The 24,246-nt window shown below is 48.2% G+C and overlaps 1 protein-coding gene across 2 annotated transcripts in view; it reads right to left on the bottom strand.

The window, feature by feature from the left end:
* Window positions 1-23,965, bottom strand: part of NUP88 (nucleoporin 88) — a 96,997-nt gene extending 73,032 nt beyond the window's left edge. The window contains exons 1-6 of one of the 2 annotated variants that reach the window (XM_069757487.1): window positions 23,704-23,965; window positions 22,337-22,506; window positions 18,696-18,821; window positions 12,394-12,480; window positions 12,138-12,308; window positions 10,085-10,271 (exon numbers count right to left, since the gene is read on the bottom strand). In XM_069757487.1, coding sequence (XP_069613588.1) covers window positions 10,085-10,271; window positions 12,138-12,308; window positions 12,394-12,480; window positions 18,696-18,821; window positions 22,337-22,506; window positions 23,704-23,922 — 960 coding nt within the window. In that variant the 5' untranslated portion in view covers window positions 23,923-23,965. The remainder of the gene's footprint in view (window positions 1-10,084; window positions 10,272-12,137; window positions 12,309-12,393; window positions 12,481-18,695; window positions 18,822-22,336; window positions 22,507-23,703) is intronic. The other variant, XM_069757486.1, reaches the window with a different exon arrangement.
* Window positions 23,966-24,246: the final 281 nt, after the last annotated feature.

Genomic DNA, 24,246 nt, shown 5'->3' with positions numbered 1-24,246 from the left:
GATCACGACATATTAAGTACTTGTATAGGTCACTGAAGGGAAGGACTTCCCGATCAAAGAAGTATATATATGCCATGGCGATCGCGTGCACACAGGAGCTGTGCAAGACTGCAACCAGGTGTTCAGCAATCATTACAGCCAACACTCGGCTCCCACTGCCAGGAGTGGTGCCCCCCGCGGCATCACGAGGGCCTGAATCCTTGCCATGGTAACACAACGAAGCTATGGCAAGCCCAGCAGAGCATGGTCTAACGGACGTTGCAAGTTACCAGGTATCAAACTGCTGAAAGTCCCACAGAGAGTCTAAGAAAAAAAAGTTGTGCAAAAGTATATCCCGTATTTTTCAGATTATAAGTGGGGGTGTGTGGAATGGGGGTGCGTCTTATAATGCAGATACACCGTACTGTTGCTGCAGGTCGAAGGCTGGGATGAAGGGGTGCCCGGCGGTGCTGTGGAGGTGTCCGATGTTGCTGCGCGGGGCTCTGCCGACATTTTGTGAAAGGCCAGAGCCTCCCACAATTCCATGGTTTCCTGTGCGGTGGACTCTGGGAAAATGGCCGCCAGGGGCCAGTGCATGAGCAGATGGAGATCTGGGCAGAGCCACCACAGCAGTGCCGGACACCCCCCTCATCCCAGCCTGCAGCATCACCCCACTCCTGCCTCCTCCAGCAGTGACCCTGGAACCCCGCAGCCACCACCCCCGGTAAGCAATAAGACGCATGGATTATAAGAACAACCACCATTTTATTAAAAAAATAAATAAATAAAAATTCCTATTTTTCTCTTCAAAATTTGGGGTGCGTCTTATAATCCAAAAAAAATACAGTAAATATTTTGTACTCAAAAAACATCAAACATGCATACATAAAGTTTTTGTGACTACACAACAAAAAAAAACAAAAACAAAAACAAAAAAAACAAAAAAAAAATAATAGGGATTTTTGTGTGTACTCACCGTAAAATCCTTTTCTCCGAGCCACTCATTGGGGGTCACAGGACCATGGGACACGGGACCATGGGGACACAGGACCATGGGTTATGCTGCTGTCACTAGGAGGCTGACACTAAGCTGAGACAAAAAAAGGTTAGCTCCTCCCCTGCAGTATACACCCTCATGCTGGCTTCCAGAGACCCAGTTCAGTGCAAAAGCAGTAGGATAATACCAACAGTATAACAAGTAACGTTAGAATATAACATGTCAAACAAACAGTCAAAGACCAAAAAAGGTAACGAGCCGTAAGGCTACCAGGGTGGGTGCTGTGTCCCCCAATGAGTGGCTCGGAGAAAAGGATTTTACGGTGAGTACACACAAAAATCCCTATTTCTCCTTCGCCTCATTGGGGGACACAGGACCATGGGACGTCCCAAAGCAGTCCCTGGGAGGGAAATAATACAACCAAATAACTCCGTGTACCATCTGACTACAAATGCGCAACGGCCGCCTGCAGGATACGCCTGCCAAGGGCCGCGTCCGCAGAGGAGTGAATGTTGACATTGTAATGCTTTGTGAAAGTATGCAGGCTGGACCACGTTGCGGCCTTGCAAACCTGCTCCGCTGTTGCCTGGTGCCGGATGGCCCAGGAAGCACCCATCGACCGAGTGGAGTGTGCTCTAATCCCCGCCGGGATTGGACTGCCCCAATAGGATTCCTGGATAGCAGATCGGATCCATCTGGCTATCGTGGATTTTGACGCAGCCAAACCCTTTCTGTGACCCTCCGGGAGCACGAAAAAGGCGTCCGATTTTCTGAAATGCGCCGTTCTGGAAATGTACCTCCTGAGGGCCCGTACCACGTCCAGAGTATGAAGAGCCTTCTCGACCCTATGTTTGGGCTGCGGGCAAAAGGAGGGAAGAATGATGTCCTCGTTAAGGTGGAACGATGAGACCACCTTCGGAAGAAACGCCGGGGAAGGGCGTAGGACTACCTTGTCCTGATGAAAGGCAAGGAAAGGTGCCCGGCAGGATAAAGCGGCAAGCTCTGAAACCCTTCTGATGGACGTCACCGCTACCAGGAAGGCAACCTTCCAAGAGAGGACAGAGAGCGGAACGTCTTGAAGGGGTTCGAACGGAGGTTCCTGAAGAACCCCCAGGACCAAGTTGAGATCCCAGGTCTCCAACGGCATCCTGTAGGGAGGAACCACATGGGAGACTCCCTGGATGAAAGTCTTGACCTGAAGGTTGGAGGCGATCCTACGCTGGAACAGCACGGATAACGCTGAGATCTGACCTTTGAGAGAACTCAGGGCCAAACCGGAATCCAGACCAGACTGAAGAAAATTCAGGATACAAGGGATAGAGAAAACGAGCGGAGGGTGCCCTCGAAGCCTGCACCATGAGAAGAAGGTCTTCCAGACGCGGTGGTAGATGGAGGCGGAAGACGCCTTGCGAGCACTTAACATGGTGGGAATGACCTGCTGAGAGAAACCGGCACGAGTTAGAATCCAGGTTTCAACAGCCACGCCGTTAGACGTAGGGCCCCTGAGCTCTGATGGTAGATCGGTCCTTGGCGAAGCAGGTCTGGGTGGTCTGGCAACCGCAAGGGAACGTCGGCTACGAGCTGAACAAGTTCCGCGTACCAAGCGCGGCGAGGCCAGTCTGGGGCGACCAGAATGACCGGAACTCCCTCAGTCTTGATCTTTCGGATCACCTTCGGCAGTAAGGGAAGGGGAGGAACACGTATGGGAGCTGAAACTGATGCCACGGAGAAATCAGCGCGTCCACTCCTATGGCCTGGGGATCCCGAGAGCGTGCAATGAAGTTGTGGACTTTGGCGTTCAATCTGGACGCCATCAGATCCACGTCCGGGGTCCCCCAACGAAGACAGATCTGGTGAAAAACCTCTGGGTGGAGTTCCCACTCCCCCGAGGCAAGGCCCTGGCAGCTCAGGAAGTCCGCCGCCCAGTTCTCGACTCCCGGAATGTGCACCGCGGAGATGGAGTGGTTGGTTTCGGCCCAACGAAGGATGAGAGAGACTTCCCGCATCACCGCCCTGCTGCGGGTACCCCCCTGGTGGTTGATGTAAGCCACCGCCGTGACGTTGTCCAATTGGACTCGTATTGGGTGACCCGCGAGCAGAGCGTGAAGGCGACTCAGTGCAAGTCTGATAGCACAAATCTCTAGGATGTTGATGGGGAGTCTGGACTCCCGAACAGTCCAACAGCCCTGAGCAGAGTGGTGAAGAAACACCGCCCCCCAGCCAAGAAGACTGGCTTCGGTGGTTACCACTAACCAGCGGATCGGAAGGAAGGACTTCCCCTGGAGAAGAGATGGGCCCAGGGTCCACCATACGAGAGATTGTCTGACCCGTGGGGACAGGGGACAAGGGCGGTCGAGAGTTGAGAGACTCCTGTCCCAATTGTCCAGCAAAGCCTGTTGCAAGGGACGGAGATGGAGTTGAGCAAAGGGAACCGCTTCGATTGCTGCAACCATCTTTCCCAGGATTTTCATGGCGAATCGAATGGTTCGCGGGCGAGGATGGCAGAGCGTACGGGCTCCCTGTTGGAGCGCTTGGGCCTTGGACCGAGGAAGCAATACCAGCCCCCTTGAAGTGTCCAGGATCATTCCCAGAAAGGAGATCCGACGGGCAGGAACGGGCGAGGACTTGTCCAAGTTGATCAACCAACCCAGGCGCGAAAGAGAATCCAGGGTAATGTGGACGCTTGACTCGCAGGCATGAAAAGACGGGCCCTTTATGAGGAGATCGTCTAAGTAAGGTAACACGGCGACTCCTCGAGAATGAAGGATGGCCATGACAGCCGCCATGACCTTGGTAAATACCCTGGGCGCCGTGGCGAGACCGAAGGGTAAGGCCGTGAACTGGAAGTGATCCTCCAGAACGGCAAAGCGGAGGAACCTCTGATGAGGCGGGAAAAATCGGGATGTGAAGATAGGCATCCTTGATGTCTATCGAGGCCAAGAATTCCCCTCTTTCCATAGAAGAGATGACCGATCTGAGCGATTCCATCCTGAAGTGCCGGACTCTTACGCACTTGTTCAGGAGCTTCAGATCCAAAATGGGACGCACTTTTCCGTCCTTCTTTGGCACGACGAAGAGGTTTGAGTAGAAACCTTTGAACCTCTCGTGTTCCGGGACCGGAACAATGACCCCGCTCTGGCGGAGGGAGTGAATGGCGCAAAGGAGGGCGCGAGACTGAGCTCCCGAACTGGGGAGACGAGAGGGGAAAAACAGAGTTGGAGGAGGAGAGGAGAACTCTATTTTGTAGCCAGACGATACCAGATCCCTGACCCATTCGTCGTGAACGACGGAGAGCCAGGCTTGCTGAAAAAGGAGTAGACGTCCGCCTACTCTGATGGTATCGACTGGCGCCGTTCCCGAGTCATTGAGACGGGAATCTGGGAGGTCTGGAACCTCGGGTTCTGGGCTGCCTCGGTTTCCCGCGCCAGGAAGGATTCGGCCTGAAGGAGGGACGAGAGTCTCTGTCTGCGCGAGCGGAACAGTCCGATCTGGGAAGACCGGTGGGATTGGACCAGGCTGGGCTGGTACGAAAACGAAAGTAAGGCTGGCGCTGGAAAGCCGTCTTGGGCCTCTGTTGGGGAAGGAACTTGCTCTTTCCCCCTGTGGCGTCGGAAATAAGCTGGTCAAGCTTTTCGCCGAAAAGACGCCCGCTTTGAAAAGGGAGAGAGATCAGAGATTTTTTAGAGGAAGAATCTGCGCGCCACTCTCTGAGCCACAGAGCCCTTCTGATAGCGATGGCGTTGGAAGCCGCCGATGCTGCGCAATTCGCCGCGTCGAGGGATGCGAACATCACGTAATCACTGGCCATGGCTAACTGCTTAGCTAGGTCCGCCATCTCAGACGGGAGGTCCTGCTCATTAATGGATTTCGCTAGAGCATCCGCCCAGGAAACCATTGCCTTGGTCACCCAAGCCGCGGCGAAGGAGGGGGACAGGGAAGAGCCAGAGGCTTCATACACTGACCGAGCTAGAGAGAGTCTAGCTGGCGTTCAGTGGGACTCTTAATTGAAGCGCCATCCGGGACAGTCTTTCACGAGATCCGCTGAGAAGGGATACTTCGATACCAGGTCCTTCTTACCCGTGAAACGCTTATCTGGACGCTCCCTGTGACGCCTGACTATATCCAGAAAGGCTGGATGAGAGGCAAAAGATTTGTGGGAACGTTTGGTTCTGGTAAAAGAGACCGCGTGTTCAGGAGCGGAATTAGAGTCGTCATCCACCTTAAGTGCGTGATTGACTGCTACAATGAGGGAGTCAACCGTAGCTCTGAACTCCGGAGCCTCCGGGTCCAATGATACCTCGGACTCATGTTCAGAGTCGTGAACGCTGTGAGCCCCCAAAGAGGGTGAGCGAGAGGTGGAGCTGTCAGAGTCTGAGTGGCGAGGTGAGCGCTCAGGAGAGGTAGTCCGGATCCGTTTTCGGGATGGCCGTGCTTCTTTGTGGAGAGAGCGGCCCCTGCTGACCGATGATTCCCCTGCTATGGAGGGATCTCTTAACACCTGTAACGGATTACCCCGTTCCCCGGGAGGATTTTGAATGGATTTGATGGCGTTGGCTAAAAAATCCAGGGACTGCGAAAGTGAAGCGACCCACGGGGGGGGGGGGGGGGACTAGGTACGCCAGAGTCGGTGGAGGGCTCCTGGGCACATGGAGCATCGCAGGCAGAGCAGAGGGGAGAACTTTGAGGCCTAGGAAGTGGGGCCTGGCAGGTGGTACACGCAGAAAAAAAAAAAGGTCGTATGCACCTTAGAGGATTTTTTAGACCTTGACTGTGACATGATTCTAATGCAAAAAAACCACAGGGACTATAAACTATGACCGTGCCTGGGAAGCAGAGGGCGGCGCTGCAGAGGAGAGCTAACGATGTCTCCTTACCCCGGTCCTGTGTCCCGCTGTCCTGAGAAGACGAACTGCGAAGGATTCCCCTCTGAGTAGAGAAAACTGGCTGCACGTGGGCGCTGTGACACACAGGAGATGCGGCAGAGCTGGAGCTGCGGCGTGTAGTGAGGGACCAAGATGGCCGCCGAGATCAGGAGAGAGATCTCGGGGGCTGCGAGAGGCGCCAGGACCGGGGGGCGGCGCCGCCGATGACGCGCAGGAGTGGGCGGAGCCTATCGGCAGCGACCAGCGGCTAGGCCGAAGCCGGGGGCTAAATTTGCGGCCCCGGCCCGGCGCGCGGCCGCAAGTGCCGAGAAAAAAAAAGGGGAATGTGCGGCTTCAGCCCGCCGATGTGCCGCTACTTAAGAGGAGTCCTCCGGACCGCCGGCGACCCCCCCTCATCCCCCCACGAGACACTTACCCCGAGGAGGTGAGAGGGTGCCTTGGAATAGGGACGGTGCAGGGGTTGGGAAGCCTCTATCCACCAGCCCCCGACGGGGGGTGGAGAGGAACCGTCCACCACCTGAGTCACGCAGAGCATTGGTGATGCAGTGTGGTCTGCACGGACGCCACGGGGAAAGAGCCTCTGTACAGCCGAGGGTAAAACCTGGTGGACAGGGCAGACGTCCGGCAATACAAAAAGCCTGGCTGCAGAGGAGGATACTGGAGGTAAAACACCAGTGCTCGTCTGTATAAAGAGGGGAGATCGGCGCCCTTTTAGGGAAAAAACCGTCGCCAAAAAAGGTCAGCTCAGGCAGTGGCTCCCACGTCGCAGGAGAGGATACGGTGAGGTGAAACTCCCGTGCTCGCCTGTTGCTGGTTCGGGGGAGATCGGACCTTGGAAGAATCCGTCGCCCCCTTCGTCCGGAATAGATAAAAAAGAAAAAATCCGTGAGATTAAAAATCAGTGTGCCTCCTACGGACACTAAGCTTGAACTGGGTCTCTGCAAGCCAGCATGAGGGTGTATACTGCAGGGGAGGAGCTAACCTTTTTTTGTCTCAGCTTAGTGTCAGCCTCCTAGTGACAGCAGCATAACCCATGGTCCTGTGTCCCATGGTCCTGGGTCCCCCAATGAGGCGAAGGAGAAAGTACATATTTGGTGTCATCCGGAACAACCCGACCTATAAAACTGTCATATTAGTTAGGCTCTACCAATGTGATGTGGCACCCTCAAACCATTCCAGCAAAACCTGAACTCCAATATGGTGCTTCTTCCCTTCTGAGCTTTGCACTGTGCCTCAAAATTAGTTTGTGACCACATATGATGGATCTGTGTACTCAGCAGAAAATTGACCCCGAAATTTGTTGTTCAATTTCTCCTGCTATCATTGTGAAAATGAAAAAAACAAAAACTGGGGCTAAAACATTTTTGTGGGAAAAATAACCACTCCAAAGGGTTGTGGAGTCGGTAAGCCAAACCACAGACTCAAACTCGTCAATTTCTCTAACTGACCCCACAGCACTGCCTCACTACTGAGCATGTACATAAAGTGCAGCACAGATTCATCTCCACTAAAAGCAGAGATCCTTAGGTCATGAACAGAACAGATATTTATAGGTCATTTCATAATTTTCTCAAATTATTAAGAAAACATTTACTGCACATCCTGCATTGTAGTAGAGGACACAATTTATTATACATTTTAGTAGTCAGTCGGTCCATTTTGTACCATCCACAGCCCTGCTCATCACACATCTAGATACATTCCTTGAGGGGTCACTTGTGGGTCAGGTGCCTCGGCATGACCATTTCATTAAAGTGCATAGAAGAGTAAAGAGGCACCAACTTTTTGATCTGCAAATATTTGTATGGATGGCCGTCAATATACAAATTCTTATAGGATATACAGTCATGGCCAAAAGTATTGACACTCCTGCAATTCTGTCAGATAATACTCATTTTCTTCCTGAAAATGATTGCAAACACAAATTATTTGGTATTATCTTCATTTAATTTGTCTTAAATGAAAAAAAACACGAGAATGAAGCAAAACATTTATCATTTCACATAAAACTCCAAAAAATGGGCCAGACAAAAGTATTGGCACCCTCAGCCTAATACTTGGTTGCACAACCTTTAGCCAAAATAACTGCGACCAACCGCTTCCGATAACCATCAATGAGTTTCTTACAATGCTCTGCTGGAATTTTAGACCATTCTTCTTTGGCAAACTGCTCTAGGTCCCTGATATTTGAAGGCTGCCTTCTCCAAACTGCCATTTTTAGATTTCTCCACAGGTGATCTATGGGATTCAGGTCTGGACTCATTGCTGGCCACCTTAGAAGTCTCCAGTGCTTTCTCTCAAACCATTTTCTAGTGCTTTTGAAGTGTGTTTTGGGTCATTGTCCTGCTGGAAGACCCATGACCTCTGAGGGAGACCCAGCTTTCTCATACTGGGCCCTACATTATGCTGCAAAATTTGTTGGTAGTCTTCAGACTTCATAATGCCATGCACACGGTCAAGCAGTCCAGTGCCAGAGGCAGCAAAGCAGCCCCAAAACATCATGGAACCTCCACCATGTTTGGCTGTAGGGACCGTGTTCTTTTCTTTGAATGCCTCTTTTTTTCTCCTGTAAACTCTATTTTGATGCCTTTGCCCAAAAAGCTCTACTTTTGTCTCATCTGACCAGAGAACATTCTTCCAAAACGTTTTAGGCTTTCTCAGGTAAGTTTTGGCAAACTCCAGCCTGGCTTTTTTATGTCTCGGGGTAAGAAGTGGGGTCTTTCTGGGTCTTCTACGATACAGTCCCTTTTCATTCAGACGCCGACGGATAGTACGGGTTGACACTGTTGTACCGTCGAACTGCAGGGCAGCTTGAACTTGTTTGGATGTTAATCGAGGTTCTTTATCCAACATCTGCACAATCTTGCGTTGAAATCTCTTGTCAATTTCTCTTTTCCGTCCACATCTAGGGAGGTTAGCCACAGTGGCATGGGCTTTAAACTTCTTGATGGCACTGCGCACGGTAGACACAGGAACATTCAGGTCTTTGGAGATGGACTTGTAGCCTTGAGATTGCTCATGCTTCCTCACAATTTGGTTTCTCAAGTCCTCAGACAGTTATTTGCTCTTCTTTCTTTTCTCCATGCTCAATGTGGTACACCCAAGGACACAGGACAGAGGTTGAGTCAACTTTAATCCATGTCAACTGGCTGCAAGTTTGATTTAGTTATTGCCAACACCTGTTAGGGGCCACAGGTAAGTTACAGGTGCTGTTAATTACCCAAATTAGAGAAGCATCACATGATTTTTCAAACAGTGCCAATACTTTTGTCCATCCCCTTTTTTTAAGTTTGGTGTGGAATTGTATCCAATTTGGCTTTAGGACAATTCTTTTTTGTGTTTTTTCATTTAAGACAAATTAAATGAATACCAAATAATTTGTGTTTGCAATCATTTTCAGGAGGAAAATGAGTATTATCTGACAGAATTGCAGGGGTGTCAATACTTTAGGCCATGACTGCATATGGGTGGTGCTCAGCTCAAAGTATAGCATGAATTCACGAAGTAGGAATAGAAATGCATCACTCACCAATATCTTATGAATTGAAAGTCCATTATTCAACATGATATCATTGTTCAAGGCGAGCAGGTAAAAACCTGACACTTCCATGGGTCCATTCTTCCTCCCTTATGTGGGTGCTACATTCAGGGATCTTCTGTGCAGGTGTCGGCGACTTCCGCTCCAGTGACCTCTGGAGTGTGCACCTATAAAAGGTACTCTCCACACTTACTCCCTACATAGTCATCGCTATCCACACATGGTTCCTAGAGATGATTGTGCAGGGAGGAAATGAGGAGAGCACCTTTTCGGCGTGCATGCTGGAGGTCACAGTGACTCGACAGAGCCTGCGCAGAAGATCCCTGAATGCACAGCCCATAGAAGAGAGGAAGAGGTATGGACTTTTGAGGGGGCACAGACGCAAGATTACGGGGTCATAACTGACATGCATGGGAGGGGAGTAGTATTATAAGGACAGGAGGCAGGGATTTCTTCCAGGCCCAACACACCCTGGAGCCTGGAAGAAATCATTAACATACAGAAAGAATATAACATTTATCAACAACAAGGCTGTTAATATGAGCCATACAAGTAGGACTAGTTTAACATTTCTATTACCTGTACGCCCATATTAACAGGTCATATATGGCCCAGTGCTATACAGATTACCTTTAAAGCTACAGTACCGCAACGCAGGCCACCATGAACAGATGATGGATTACTTACAGTCTGCTCATCATCCTCTTCACCTTCCAACACCACACAGTGATATAAGAGTCCAGATTCAGTTGCAATCACAAGGATGTTTGGGACACAGGACAAGCAAAGCACCGAGCAAGCATCAAATCCGTAGTTATCCTCGGCAGCAGGGTGCATAAGCAGGGGGCCAAGCAGCCTGCCAACATTGCTGTTACTGCAAGAACAAAAACAGGCTGTAAGAATCAGCCAAGCTGACAACTCTCCATATACAGTTAGGTCCATATATATATTTGGACAGAGACAACATTTTTCTAATTTTGGTTACAGACATTACCACAATGAATTTTAAACAAAATAATTCAGATGCAGTTGAAGTTCAGACTTTCAGCTTTCATTTGAGGGTATCCACATTAAAATTGGATGAAGGGTTTAGGAGTTTCAGCTCCTTAACATGTGCCACCCTGTTTTTAGAGGGACCAAAAGTAATTGGACAATTGACTCCAGGGCTATTTCATGGACAGGTGTGGGCAATCCCTTCGTTATGTCATTCTCAATTAAGCAGATAAAAGGCCTGGAGTTGGTTTGAGGTGTGGTGCTTGCATTTGGAAGGTTTTGCTATGAAGTAAACATGCGGTTAAAGGAGCTCTCCATGCAGGTGAAACAAGCCATCCTTAAGCTGCGAAAACAGAAAAAACCCATCCGAGAAATTGCTACAATATTAGAAGTGGCAAAATCTACAGTTTGGTACATCCTGAGAAAGAATGAAAGCACTGGTGAACTCATCAATGCAAAAAGACCTGGGCGCCCACGGAATACAACAGAGGTGGATGATCGCAGAATAATCTCCATGGTGAAGAGAAACCCCTTCACAACAGCCAACCAAGTGAACAACACTCTCCAGGAGGTCGGCGTATCAATATCCAAATCTACCATAAAGAGAAGACTGCAGGAAAGTAAATACAGAGGGTTCACTGCACGGTGCAAGCCACTCATAAGCATCAAGAATAAAAAGGCTCGACTGGACTTTGCTAAAAAACATCTAAAAAAGCCAGCACAGTTCTGGAAGAACATTCTTTGGACAGATGAAACCAAGAACAACCTCTACCAGAATGATGGAAAGAGAAAAGTATGGCAAAGGCGTGGTACAGCTCATGATCCAAAGCATACCACATCATCTGTAAAACATGGCAGAGGCAGTGTGATGGCTTGGGCATGCATGGCTGCCAGTGGCACTGGGTCACTTGTGTTTATTGATGATGTGACACAGGACAGAAGCAGCCAAATGAATTCTGAGGTATTCAGAGCCATACTGGTGCTCAGATCCAGCCAAACTGATTGGTCGTCGTTTCATACTACAGATGGACAATGACCCAAAACATAAAGCCAAAGCAACCCAGGAGTTTATTAAAGCAAAGAAGTGGAATATTCTTGAATGGCCAAGTCAGTCACCTGATCTCAACCCAATTGAGCATGCATTTCACTTGTTAAAGACTAAACTTCAGACAGAAAGGCCCACAAACAAACAGCAACTGAAAACCACCGCAGTGGAGGCCTGGCAGAGCATCAAAAAGGAGGAAACACTGTCTGGTGATGTCCATGAGTTCAAGACTTCAGGCAGTCATTGCCAACAAAGGGTTTTCAACCAAGTACTAGAAATGAACATTTTATTTAAAATTATTTAATCTGTCCAATTACTTTTGGTCTCTTTAAAAACAGGGTGGCACATGTTAAGGAGCTGAAACCCTTCATCCAATTTTAATGTGGATACCCTCAAATGAAAGCTGAAAGTCTGAACTTCAACTGCATCTGAATTGTTTTGCTTAAAATTCATTGTGGTAATGTCTATAACAAAAATTAGAAAAATGTTGTATATGTCCAAATATGTATGGACCTAACTGTATAAAAATATTTAGGCCTGGTTCAGCCAAGATCTTAAAGGGAGTCCATCACCCCCAAAATGCATTTCAAATCTGTTATACAGTGTTGTAGGGGGACTTAGCCTCTGTAACAGCCATACTAACTCTGTACTTACGATGTGCCACTAGTATAGTGTGGATAAAAACAGAGCAATACATCTCACCTGCCCTGTAACTGAATGTACATGAGGAACGTCTCTCCATTCTCATATAGTATGTAGAGGGGATAGGCAGTGTTTTCCTTACTGTGCAGACCAACACCCCTTGACACGGTAACCAACGGGCCAAAATCAAACGCAACAGCAATCTCACCAAGTGATGCCCTGTATGAGCGCCTATAACCAATCGGTAAAACAGCCAGGTTAAACAGATAACACTAATATACTGATTTTATACAAGGTGACAATGGTACATACATACCTATTCTGAGGGATTGCGGTCTCCTCATCTGTATTTGAAAGTGGGATCACTTTTTCTGGAGTTAAATGATCATGAAGTTTGTATATCCTGGAAAAAAAGCAATATTCTAAAGTTAATTTCATTGTGGCCTTATTTACACACACGCCTCTGATTAATGTCTGCAAAAAAGAAAAGAGGGATTTTTGGTATTCACCGTAAAATCTCTTTCTTGGAGCCTTCATTGGGGGACACAGGTAACCATGGGTGTATGCTGCTGTCACTAGGAAGCTGACACTATGTAAACAAAAAAAAAAAAAAAAAAAGGAAAAATAGCTTTTCCTCAGCAGTATATACCCACCGACAGGCACAAAGTACCTCAGTGTTAAAGCAGTAGGAGAAGCAACCAAAACTCAACATATGGACCGATCCAACAACGAAGGCACAGTAATGGTACAAACAGTTAGGGAGGGTGCCGTGTCCTCCAATGAAGGCTCCAAGAAAGATTTTACAGTGATAACCAAAAATCCCTCTTTCTTTATCACTTCATTGGGGGACACAGTTAACCATGGGACGTCCCAAAGCAGTCCCTAGGGTGGGAAACAGGAAGATTCAAGGAATAAATGGGCTCAGGTCGGTCGGTGCAAAAACCGCCGCCTGCAGCACCTTCCTTCCCAGGTCTGCATCAGACGAGGCATGGTACGAACCCCTGTAAAAAAAAAACCTCGCAAAAGAGTGCAAAGATGACCAGGTTATGGCCTTACAGTCTGGAAAGCCAAATCCTGGTAACGAACAGCCTAGGAGGCCTCCGCTGCAGGGCAGAGTGAGCCTTCACCCCCGAAGGAGCTTACACCGTCGGAAGAGGCTGCTTGTCCCGAACGCGGACTGCCTCACGGCAACGGAGAAGCTAGAAGCCCATTAAGGCAACCTTCAGAGATGACGTGCAAGGCATCAGATTGACTTGGAGGGCTGTGACGGAATTCAGCTTGTAGAGGAACTTCTCCAGGGGATGGACTGGAGAGACTCAGAAGGACAGAATGTTTTCGATAATGAGAAAGGAAAAGGCGACCTCGGGAAGAAAGGAAGGACCAGGCCTGAGAACCACCTTGTTATGATATAGGATCATGAGCGGGAAAAAGCAGGTCAATGCCGCTAACTTGGAAACTCCTGATGGACATAATTTAACAAAGACGACAACTGTCAAGACAGGAGAAAAAAAAATGTGATGTGTTGAATGGGCGAAACAGGGGCGTGCTGCGGCGCGCCAGAGACAAGATTAAAATCACATGGGTCTATCGGAAGACAATAAGGAGGAGCCATACAACCTACAAAGATTTCCATGGCCAAAACGGAATTTAACTCCTTAGGCCAATCATGTGTACCGAAAGAGTGCTCAACAAGAGCAAAACTAAATTTGGGTCCATGTAATAATTACACTATGCAGTGACAGTGATCAACACTGTAAATATAAGAAATCTATACCAAGGATTCCCAAAGAAAGTAAAGAGGGGTTATTATAATGAAACAGCATACTTTTATTAAACATGTATCAAAAATGAGACGGATACAAAAAAGGGTATAAATTGGTAAACTACAGCTAAAAGATTATTGGCACCATAGAGATGACAGTATGTGGTGCCAAAAGGTGAGAAAATTACATTAATGTGTCTCAATGGGCACAGCCACACATAGTATCCAGGACAATAGACCAAATAGTAATCTCCAATTGGAAACATGCCATTATATGATCAGGTTAACGTCATCAGCTGGGTTAAAATAGCTGAAATCCAGTTGGTATCCCACTGTGAAGGATCTCTGGTATCTAATAGGGACCCAATGTAATACAGCAATAGCGATAGTTATTAACTGGCTGACGAAGCCGTAGGCGGTGAAAAGCACGTCGAGGCCAGCGCGTCTCACGGACACAGCAGCACATAAGGAACACTATGTCCCAAGGTATGGTATTATGGTCCGTTGCCTTGCTCTAGAACTTTAGACAGAAATAACTGCCAGTTTATAACTATCGCTAGGGGAGAGATGGAAAAAGATAGGGCAGATGGAATGACCACGATTTTACTAGAGCATCTCAACAGGTGGCTAGTGGGTCCCGGGATCTGGCTACGAACCAAGGAACCTCGTGGTTTATCCAAGGCGCCATGAGGACGACGTCCGGAGAGCCCCACTTCAGCATATATGGATGAGGACAGCGGGGCTGAGCCATCGCCTGCCCGAAACGAGACCCAGAAAATCCGCTGCCAAGTTTTCAACCCTCGGAATGTGCATGGCTGATATGGTGGAAACATTAGGTTCTGTCCCTCGCAGAATCCTTGTTACCACTGCCTTAACTAGTTTGATGTGAGTACCGCCTTAACGGTTTATATAAGCCTCGGCCGTGGCATTGTCTGACTGTATGTAGACCGGCTGGCTCGGAAAGAGAATGCCAGTGGCGAAGAGCAGAGAAAATTGCCCTGATCTCCAGGAAAATGACAGGGAGAAAATCCGCTGCCAAGTTGGGCGCCTCTTGGGCGTTCCGGTGGCCCTGCGCTGTGTGATGAAGAAAAAGCAGCTCCGCAAAAGGAGGAGACTGGCGTTGTTGGTGAAAACCTGCCACTAGAGAGGAAGGAGGAACTTCCTTGATAGGACTGGTGCCGACGGCGTCACAAGGTGAGGGACTGCCTCAGTCAGAAAGGAAGAAGCACAGGATCATCCATGGAGTCGACCAGAGAGCCAGCTGAAGGACGGGCATGGAAATGGGCAAAAGGAATGGTTTCCGAGGCGACAGTCCATTTCCCCTAGAACTCTTATGCAGGACCGTAGGAGCTGATCGCTTTAGAGTACAGAACCCCTAGCAGAGGGATGAAAACCTTCTCCTTTGGGAGGAAGATACGGGCTTGGGTCGGGTCGAACCCATACCTAGAAATGCCAGGTGCTGAGCGAAGGTGAGAGAGAACTTTTCTCTGTTTATAATCCAGCTCAGATGGACCCGGATACGTAGAGCAAGGACTCAATCTCACATGCGGACATACGTGCGAGTCTCGCATGTTAAAACCAAGCTCTGGCGCCGGCACTTGAGAGCGGAGCGTGCGGCTCCATGTATTCCTATGCGGCTGCACGCTCCGCTCTGGAGTGCCGGTGCCAGAGCTTGGTTTTAACATGCGAGACTCGCACGTATGTCTCGCAAGTGAAAAGGAGCCCTAAACTGAAGACTCTGGTTGCAGTCTCGGCGGGACGGCTCATTGATCAGAAGATTGTTCAAGCAGGAAAATATGAAAAAACCCCTTGGAGAGAAGGATGTCCCCAACCACTGCCATTACGTTAATAGTCTGGAAGCAGAGGCTAGGACGAAGGGAAGAGCCATGAACTGATAAGGACCCTCCTGGATCGCACAACATAGGAACCTCTGATGCTAAACCCAAACAGGAATGTGAGGAAGCCGGCAGATCCACCTTAGGGATTCTGCCCATTTATCAAGAAGGTCGGGCTAAGGGGGTAGAGGATGTGTAGCTTCTTCCTACTTGGGAAGTGCTTTTCTGGGTTTTCCCGGTGTTTAGACATAGTCATGACAAGTTCCCTGTGATCAGGTAAAACTCCGGGGAAGACATTTTAACCCATTTGAGAGTAGCGGAGTGCTCCTGAACAGGTGCCTCGTGCTCCCGTAGGTTCAGAAATTTGGTAATTTGCCAAGATGAGGTTATTGAGCATATCTTGCAACTTTCAGGTCTGATCCGTATCGGACTCAGACTGGGATATCCGACCCAAAAACCGCCTCCGAGGAGGGGCATGGAAGGAAGGAATCAGTCCAGGAGAAAGTAAAGGGACCAGCCGGTTCTTTGCTTTGTACCCGATTTGTCCCTGTGAAGGTCACGGTCAGGTTCGTGCGAATCACCGTGAGAGGTGTTCGGAGCACTGGTGGCAGAAGACAAACATGGAGGACGCTCCAGGACCTGGTCCAGGGACTGAGAGTTTGGTCAGATCCGAGACCGACTGGGACCTGGCAACAGCCCACTCCGGAGAGAGGGGAGTGCTCTCATCCCGGGCGTTAGAGGGATTCTCTGAATGCCACTGCTCTTTTACGGATGGCACAAGCATCGCGGATTGAAGGGACAAGAATGGGCCTCCCTGAGATTGCGCATAAGTGATAGACTAGAGCTACAGCTGAGGAGAGCCAAGCCCTTGTGAAGAGAGAAAATAACCAGTCTGAGCTGGTCCTACCTGATGACAGACAGCTGTCATTGTTCAGGCTGCAGTGTCCCCAGAACCAGTAGGTTAATGATGGACGCCTGTTGTGCCTTTTGGAAAATGATGGTGGCTGCACGATTCTTCATACGGTTTCGAATCTTCGCTCGACCTGCAGACAGACACACTACGGCCCCCCTGCGGGGGGGGCGGGTCTCAGGAGAGAGGGATAGAGAAAAACACTCATTAGGCCAGGAGATGGCGTGGGTATGCGGAAGGCGACCCCATATTGGCCGGGGCCCGGTAAGCAGGCGTGACTACACAGAGTCCAGGAGAAGGTCCCAACACCGGGGCTAAATTAACGGAGGACATGTAATTATGCAAAGCCTCCGCACCCGCAGTGACAGGACCAGAATTGGCATTAAAAAGTGGTCCTAGTCCGGTATGAAAAAGTGGTCACGTCTGAAAGTGTCAGGTAGTGGGGGCCCCAAAGTCGGGGGCTAAATTAGCAAAGGACATGCAATTATGTGCAGCCTCGGCACCCACAATGACAGGACCGGAAATTGGCATTAAAGAAGGTCCCAGCCCGGTCTTGTGGGAGTAGGGGCCCCTCCTATTGACTGTGCCACCAGAGGAGTGCACCGGGCAGGGAGAGGAGGCCCCTTGATAGAGAGAAAAGTGTGCAAAAAATACACGCGCTTAATGCGGGCGTTAACGAAGTACTTGAAGAAAAGATGACCGTTGTTGTTCAGTGACGTCATGTTCTGTGCAGCATTCCGTGGGTAGAGAGTGAGGCAAGATGGTAGCTGCTAGGGACAGAGAAAAGGACATCCCTGTAAAAGGTGAGTCCCAAATCCCTCTTCACGGACAAGAATCACATCAGGATACCGCAGGGAGGGCGAGGGTCACTGGAAACCGGGATCCTCCTTCCCGCACCATCTCCGGACGGTGCAGAAGACGGCATCAACCCCTTACAAGAAGGGGGAGGCCACCGCTGGTGACCTCAGTCTTCTCCTCAGCCCTCTCCGAGGAGAGGGGTGAGGAGGGAAATGGCAAGGACTAGCCACCGTAATCAGCCCTGGAGCACCTGTGAAGGTGACAGGGAATAGTGTCCTGCCTGCAAGCCTGAGAGTTGCAATGTGGGTGACACCACACTGCTCGCTCAGCCACATAATATGGGAAGGCAGGGTGAGAAATTACACCCTGTTTCCCTGAAGCTGTATCTGAAAGACAAAGGGAATATGTTAATAAAACAACAATACCTGTAAGGAAAAAAGAATTAGCTGCGGATCTGGGAACAGATCCAGGTCCACCTCCTACAGACACTAAGCACAAACTGAGGTACTTTGAGCCTGTCGGTGGGTGTATACTGTGGAGGAGCCATTTTCCTTTTTTTTGCATAGTGTCGGCCTCCTAGCGACAGCAGCATACACCCAACATTGTTACCTGTGTCTCCCAATGGAGCGATAAAGAAAAGTCCAAATGCCCAGCTGGGAAGATTGTAGAATTAAAGAGAAAAAAAAAAAAAAAAAACACTATCGGATTAACATTTTATAATACATTGTCTTCACATACACAGAAATACTAGTAAACCAACGCATTTCAGCATTACTCTTTACTCACAGTTTACTTATGTAGGGATCAATCACCACATATACCAGCTGGGACGACAATCACATTACAGCCCTAAGAAAACCTACTAAAAGTAGATTTGTTTTTTTTTATTTTGCTCAAGATTTTACATTTTCTAGTCATGCAATGTGGGTGGCCATGTAAGAACAAAAAAAGCATAGGTTTGCTAATATATTCCTTGCGTCTGATCAGAGACACGATAGATTTTTCACAATAATAAAGATGCAAGTTTTTAGCCTATGATTTGACCAGCTGGACACAGATTCGTCCCCAATCCCCAAGATTGTTTCCAAGTGCCACTATAACAAGTCAACGCATGGGAATTACCCAAGTCAGCAGACACCTTTTGTCAGCAAGCTGACGCGCCCATTCCTTTTCTTATCTTCATCCAATTAAAGGTTTCTTTTGGTTAACTATTAATTTAATTTTTGGTGGCATGTGAAGCGAAACCGTATCTTTTACACCAAAACAGTAGATCAGAACAGTAAGCGAAAAAGGGATCTGATGCAATACTTTACCTTATTGTATTATCAGATGTTAGCAGAATCAGATGTGGATTTTGAGTCTCACTAGGGTACCATGCTGCCCGCTTCAGGACCAAAGAGGTGGAACTAGTGAAAATTCTCTCCGCAATAGGGATCGTTCTAAATGGAAAATAAAAACAAATATTTAAAAAAAGATAGTCCACTACAATATACAATGCCCCCATCGATTTAAACCTTGTAAAGAAGTATCTCTTGTTGCCATATGTTTATCTGAGTGGCGCTATCGCTGACCGATCAGTCAGCATATGTGGCGCCATTGGGATTCGCCACTGATGTCAAGTCAACTTCCAAATTTCCTTGATTTACCCAGGCATGACCCAGTTGCACGCACCACTCCGATCGCTCACAGCCCAGGCAATTGGGGCGGTGCGTGCAACTGGGTCATGCCTGGGTAAATCAAGGAAATTCAGAAGTTTGTGTGACACCAGCGGTGGATGCCAACGGAGTCACGTGATGAGGACCGAGCGGTCAGCGATAGCACTGCTCACCGACACATGGCAACAAGAGGTATTTACAAAGATACTTCTTTACAAACTTTAAAATCAATGGGGGCATTATACAGTGGGCACGGAAATTATTCATACTTTCACTGTTTCATTGCAGCCATTTGGAAAATTCAAATAAGTCAATTTTTTTCTCATTAATGTACACTCTGCACCCCATCTTGACTGAAAAAAAAACAAAAAAAAAAAAAACACACAACTGAAATATCACATGGTCATAAGTATTCAGACCCTTTGCTCAGTATGGAGTAGAAACACCTTTTGAGCTAGTACAGTCATGAGTCTTCTTGAGAATGATGCAACAAGTTTTTCACATCTGGATTTGGGGACCCTCTGCCATTCTTCCTTGCAGATCCTCTCCAGTTCCGTCAGGTTGGATGGTGAACGTTGGTGGACAGCCACTTTCATGTCTCTCCAGAGATGCTCAATTGGGTTTAGGTCAGGGCTCTGGCTGGGCCAGTCAAGAATGGTCACAGAGTTGTTCTGAAGCCACTACTTTGTTATTTTAGCCATGTGCTTAGGGTCATTGTCTTGTTGGAAGGTGAACCTTCGGCCAAGTCTGAGGTCCACACCACTCTGAAAGACGTTTTCATCCTGGATATCTCTGTACTTGGCCGCATTCATGTTTCCTTCAATGACAACCAGTTGTCCTGTCCCTGCAGCTGAAAAACACCCCCATAGCATGATGCTGCCACCAATTGGAATTGTATTGGGCACGTCATGAGCAGTGCCTGGTTTTCTTCACACATACTTAGAATTATCAACAAAAAGGTCTTTCTTCTTCTCATCAGACCAGAGAACCGTATTTCTCATCGTCTGGGAGTCCTTCATGTGTTTTTTTAGCAAACTATACGTGGGCTTTCATATGTCTTGCACTGAGGAGAGGCTTCCATCAGGCCACTCTGCCATAAAGGCCCAATTGGTGGAGGAGCGCAGTGATAGTTAACTTTGTGGAACTTTCTCCCATCTCCCTACTGCATCTCTGGAGCTCAGCCACAGTGATGTTGGGGTTTTTCTTTACTCTCTTCTCCCACAATTGCTCAGTTTGGCTGGACGGCCAGGTCTAGGAAGACTTCTGGTGGTCCCAAACTTCTTCCATTTAAGGAATATGGAGGCCACTGTGCTCTTAACTTTTTTTTTTTTTTAACTCTTTATTGAAAGATACTGCAAAATAATACAGCACACATATGACATTGCATTGCAAGATCAAAGTAGTCTAGAAAATCACCTTCCACAATGTCAGAGATAGATTCATACTTTCAATGACAAAACAAGTAAAATGAGAACAATAAAACATTAAACATAATGTATTCTCAGCAGCATTGCACCATCAAGCCGAAAGTTCTTTATCAAGGTTTAGGGTATGTAACAATTCAGATAATAAGTAAAATATTCCCAAGTCCACATAGAGCGTCCCATTCATACACTGAAAAAGAAAAATCTTAGGGGTTATATCTCGCAGTTGAGGAAATCACAGCATCAGGGGCCAGGTGTGTCAAGGGTGAATCGCACCATCTTTCCCATATTTTATGAAATTTTGGGGGACAACCTCTGTTCCTATATAGTATGTTCTCATATGGAATAATACCATTTACTAATTTTTTCCACTGATTGATGGGGGGGAAAGTCTCCTTCGGTCAATCTGAGCGCAATCGCTTTCCTAGCCATGAATAGAGCCTCTCCGAGAAATATTCTATTATAATGAGTCCTCATTTCTTCATCCACCACACCCAACTCCGGACTACATTCAACAGGTATCCCAAGTATCCTTCCAATATCTTCTTATGAGACTACAATCCCAAATTAGATGCCAAAAATCCGCTCCCTCCTCCCCACATTTATGACATTCATCAATTACTCTTCAACTGAATTTATGTAATCTACTCAGGGTTAAATAGGATTGGTGGAGTACATATAATTGAATAAATTTATTATTTGACGCTGGAGACACCATCGTATGCGCTTCCAGTGCTTCAGTCCACTGGTTATCAGTAATAGATGGGGTAAGGTACATCCATTTCGCTTCCACGGCCAAGTGAGTAGAGGCAATCTTGGAATTTAATAAAAAGGTATACAGAGAGGAAATCACACCAGTAGGTGCCCGAGTTGACAATATTACTATTAGTGGATATCTAGATATTCGCATTCTAGGAAGTGGGAATTGATACGTTATAGTATGTCTCAGCTGTAGGTATCTATAAGAATCCCTATGAGGGATTCCAAATTTTATATGAAATTGTTCGAATGATAATAAAATTTGATTTTCAAAGATCTGATTGAGCATTGTTATACCGTATTGGCTCCAGAAGCCTGGGTCTTGCAAATTCTGGAGATGTAAAAATTCAGGATTGTCCCATATCCAAGTTTCTCCAAACTGGTCAGAAAAACTTTAAGATACACTTATGGTACTTTCCCGCCAAATCTGTATTGCTAGACTATGTGCAAACAGCAGGCCCTGAGGTGGTCTGTATGAGCCTCCAATACTTCCCCTGTGAATGCACCTGTCAGTTTTTTTTCCAGGAAGATGACACGGAGGGCTGGGGAACGGAGCAGGAGGGTTTAGGGATGGCAGGTATACCGGGGGGGGGGGGGGGGGGGGGGGAAGGGGAGAAGAAGGAAAGGAAAGGGGGGAAAAAAAAAAAAAAAAAAAAAAAAAAAAATCGATGGACCCAATTTCTCTTTTCCCTGATATGCTAGATTATAATCAGAGGAGAGAGAAATTCTAAGTTGAACTTTTTTTTGTGATCGCTGTTATTCGGTGAATTTTCGATGCTGGGGGGAGCTATACCATTATTTCTCAGCGCCGGTGAAAAGCGGCAATGAGGAATAAGTAACCTTAACTGTCGCCGTTAAAAGGTGTATTAGCTGTCGTTAAGGGATTAAATAACTACATTTTTGCAAAACTTCAAAAATTGTGCAAGTGTATACAAGTGTATTGAGTGGGCATCTAGTCAGAATGTGGCCGGGAGTACGCATATTACATACTTGAAGTCGCATGACCGCCACTCGAAAATCCTCACAGCGCGCACAAAGTGAGGATTCTCAAGTCTGAAGTCACAGAGTGCAAGACAGGACAACCCCTTTTAAGCAATTCATAATATTTTCACATACCTGCAATTCACTGTCTTTTGGCCTCCTTCAAACTCAGAGTTTTTACCCCAGCGTTTAGGGACATCCAGTACCATCAAGCCCTTGCTTCCAATCAAAGCAATATGTTGTTGAGTAGGATTCAGCAGAACTTCAGTGACATTGAACAGTGGAGGGTTGATACACAGCAGTTGCTGAAAAATTAAGAAATCACAAATAACTGAAGCTTTACTACCTCTAAACTGCAGAAAAGTACATGAATGTTTATATTCACGAAGTCTTATTGGATCAACAAGCAGAAAGATCCATGCCCAACCCACTGTTGCCCAACACCTAGCATTCAGGCCCGGTCCCGTAGCTGCTGACACCTCCAAATACTAATGTGACCAAGTGACACAAGGGTTGTCATAATACAGTTTTGAATTGCAGCAACTAATGCGAACCTGACAGATTCCTGCTGCCTGAACCCTGCTAAATCTAGACAGGATCACTCCTTACAAAAAAGCCAGGCATAGGGAGAAGTGTCCGAGGGGCTCCCTCCAGATTTTCCCTCCCCTTCTCAGCGTTAATCGGTCTCTTTAGGCTACTTTCACACTTCCGTCTTTATAAAGATGTTGCAATGCGTCGTTCTGTGTAAAAAACGCGACCTGCAAAGTTGCCTGCAGGATGCGTTTTTTGCACATAGACTTACCGACGCATCGCGACGTATTGACACACGTTCCATACGTCGTGCACTGGATGCATTGGTAATTGGCGGACCGTCGTCACAAAAAAACGTTCAATGTAACTTTTTTTTGTGTGAAGCGTTCGCCATTTTCAACCATGCATGCGTGGCCGAAACTCCGCCCCCTCCTCCCCACAACTCATAATGGGCAGCGGATGCGTCTGAAAACCGCATCCGCTGCCCACGTTGGGCCCACGTCCCTGCTGGACCCACAGTGCCTCTAGGGACGCTGTGCCCTGTCCGTGCTGTTCCGGACCCCCGCACTTCTTAGTTCTTTTGGACAAATTTGTGGAGCGTTTGTCTCCATTCATCGGACATGTGTCCTCCTCCACACAGTCAGTAATTGGCAGCGCTTTGGACACAGCACATGTCCGCTGCCGGCAACTGAACGCAGGTGATTCCGCATGTGTTCATTGAACCGTGCAGAATCACCGCGCACAATACATTGGATGGGTGATAATTAACTTGCAGAGACTGAGCGTCTCCGCAAGATAAACAGACATGATGCGGTCTGGAAAGACGCGCCGCATGTCCGTCTCCGCAGGGAACCCGCGAGTGCCAGTGCATGCATAATGGACATGGGATTTCTTCAAATCCCATCCACTATGCAGTAACATCTGGCCGCTGAGTTTACCGACCGTGTGCACCTACCCTAAGGGGTCCTCACCTGCTCACAGACGCTGTCCCCACTGAGGCTCCGCAGTCTGATAGAGTGGAAGGCGCAGTCCTCCTGGTTCCAGACCAGCAGGTCACCGTCCACACAGCACAGCAGGTTCTTCAGCTGTGCACAGCTCCTGCTGCCAGTCTGTGCCTTCAGCTGGGAGAAAAGCTTGTGTTCACTCAACACGTTCTGCCATCCCTCCGCACTGCTCCCCACCGCCGCCATGTTTCAAGCTGCCCGCCCCGGCTGTGATGTCAATTTCCGACGACCGCGGCCTGTTCTGGTGAGGGAGGCCGCCGTGTGATTGGTGCGGGAGGCCGCCGTGTGATTGGTGAGGTACTGGAAGCCGCCGTGTGATTGGTGCGGTGTGATTGGTGCGGGAGGCCGCCGTGTGATCATTGGTGCTGGAGGCCGCCGTGTGATTGGTGCGGGAGGCCGCCATGTGATTGGTGCTGGAGGCCGCCGTGTGATTGGTGCGGGAGGCCGCCATGTGATTGGTGCTGGAGGCCTCCGTGTGATTGGTGCGAGAGGCCGCCGTGTGATTGGTGC

This window comes from Ranitomeya imitator, chromosome 3 (assembly GCF_032444005.1).
Source record: "Ranitomeya imitator isolate aRanImi1 chromosome 3, aRanImi1.pri, whole genome shotgun sequence".
Lineage (NCBI taxonomy): Eukaryota > Metazoa > Chordata > Amphibia > Anura > Dendrobatidae > Ranitomeya > Ranitomeya imitator.
The sequence above is the reverse complement of the archived record's forward strand: the minus strand, read 5'-3'. Positions and strand labels throughout refer to the sequence as shown.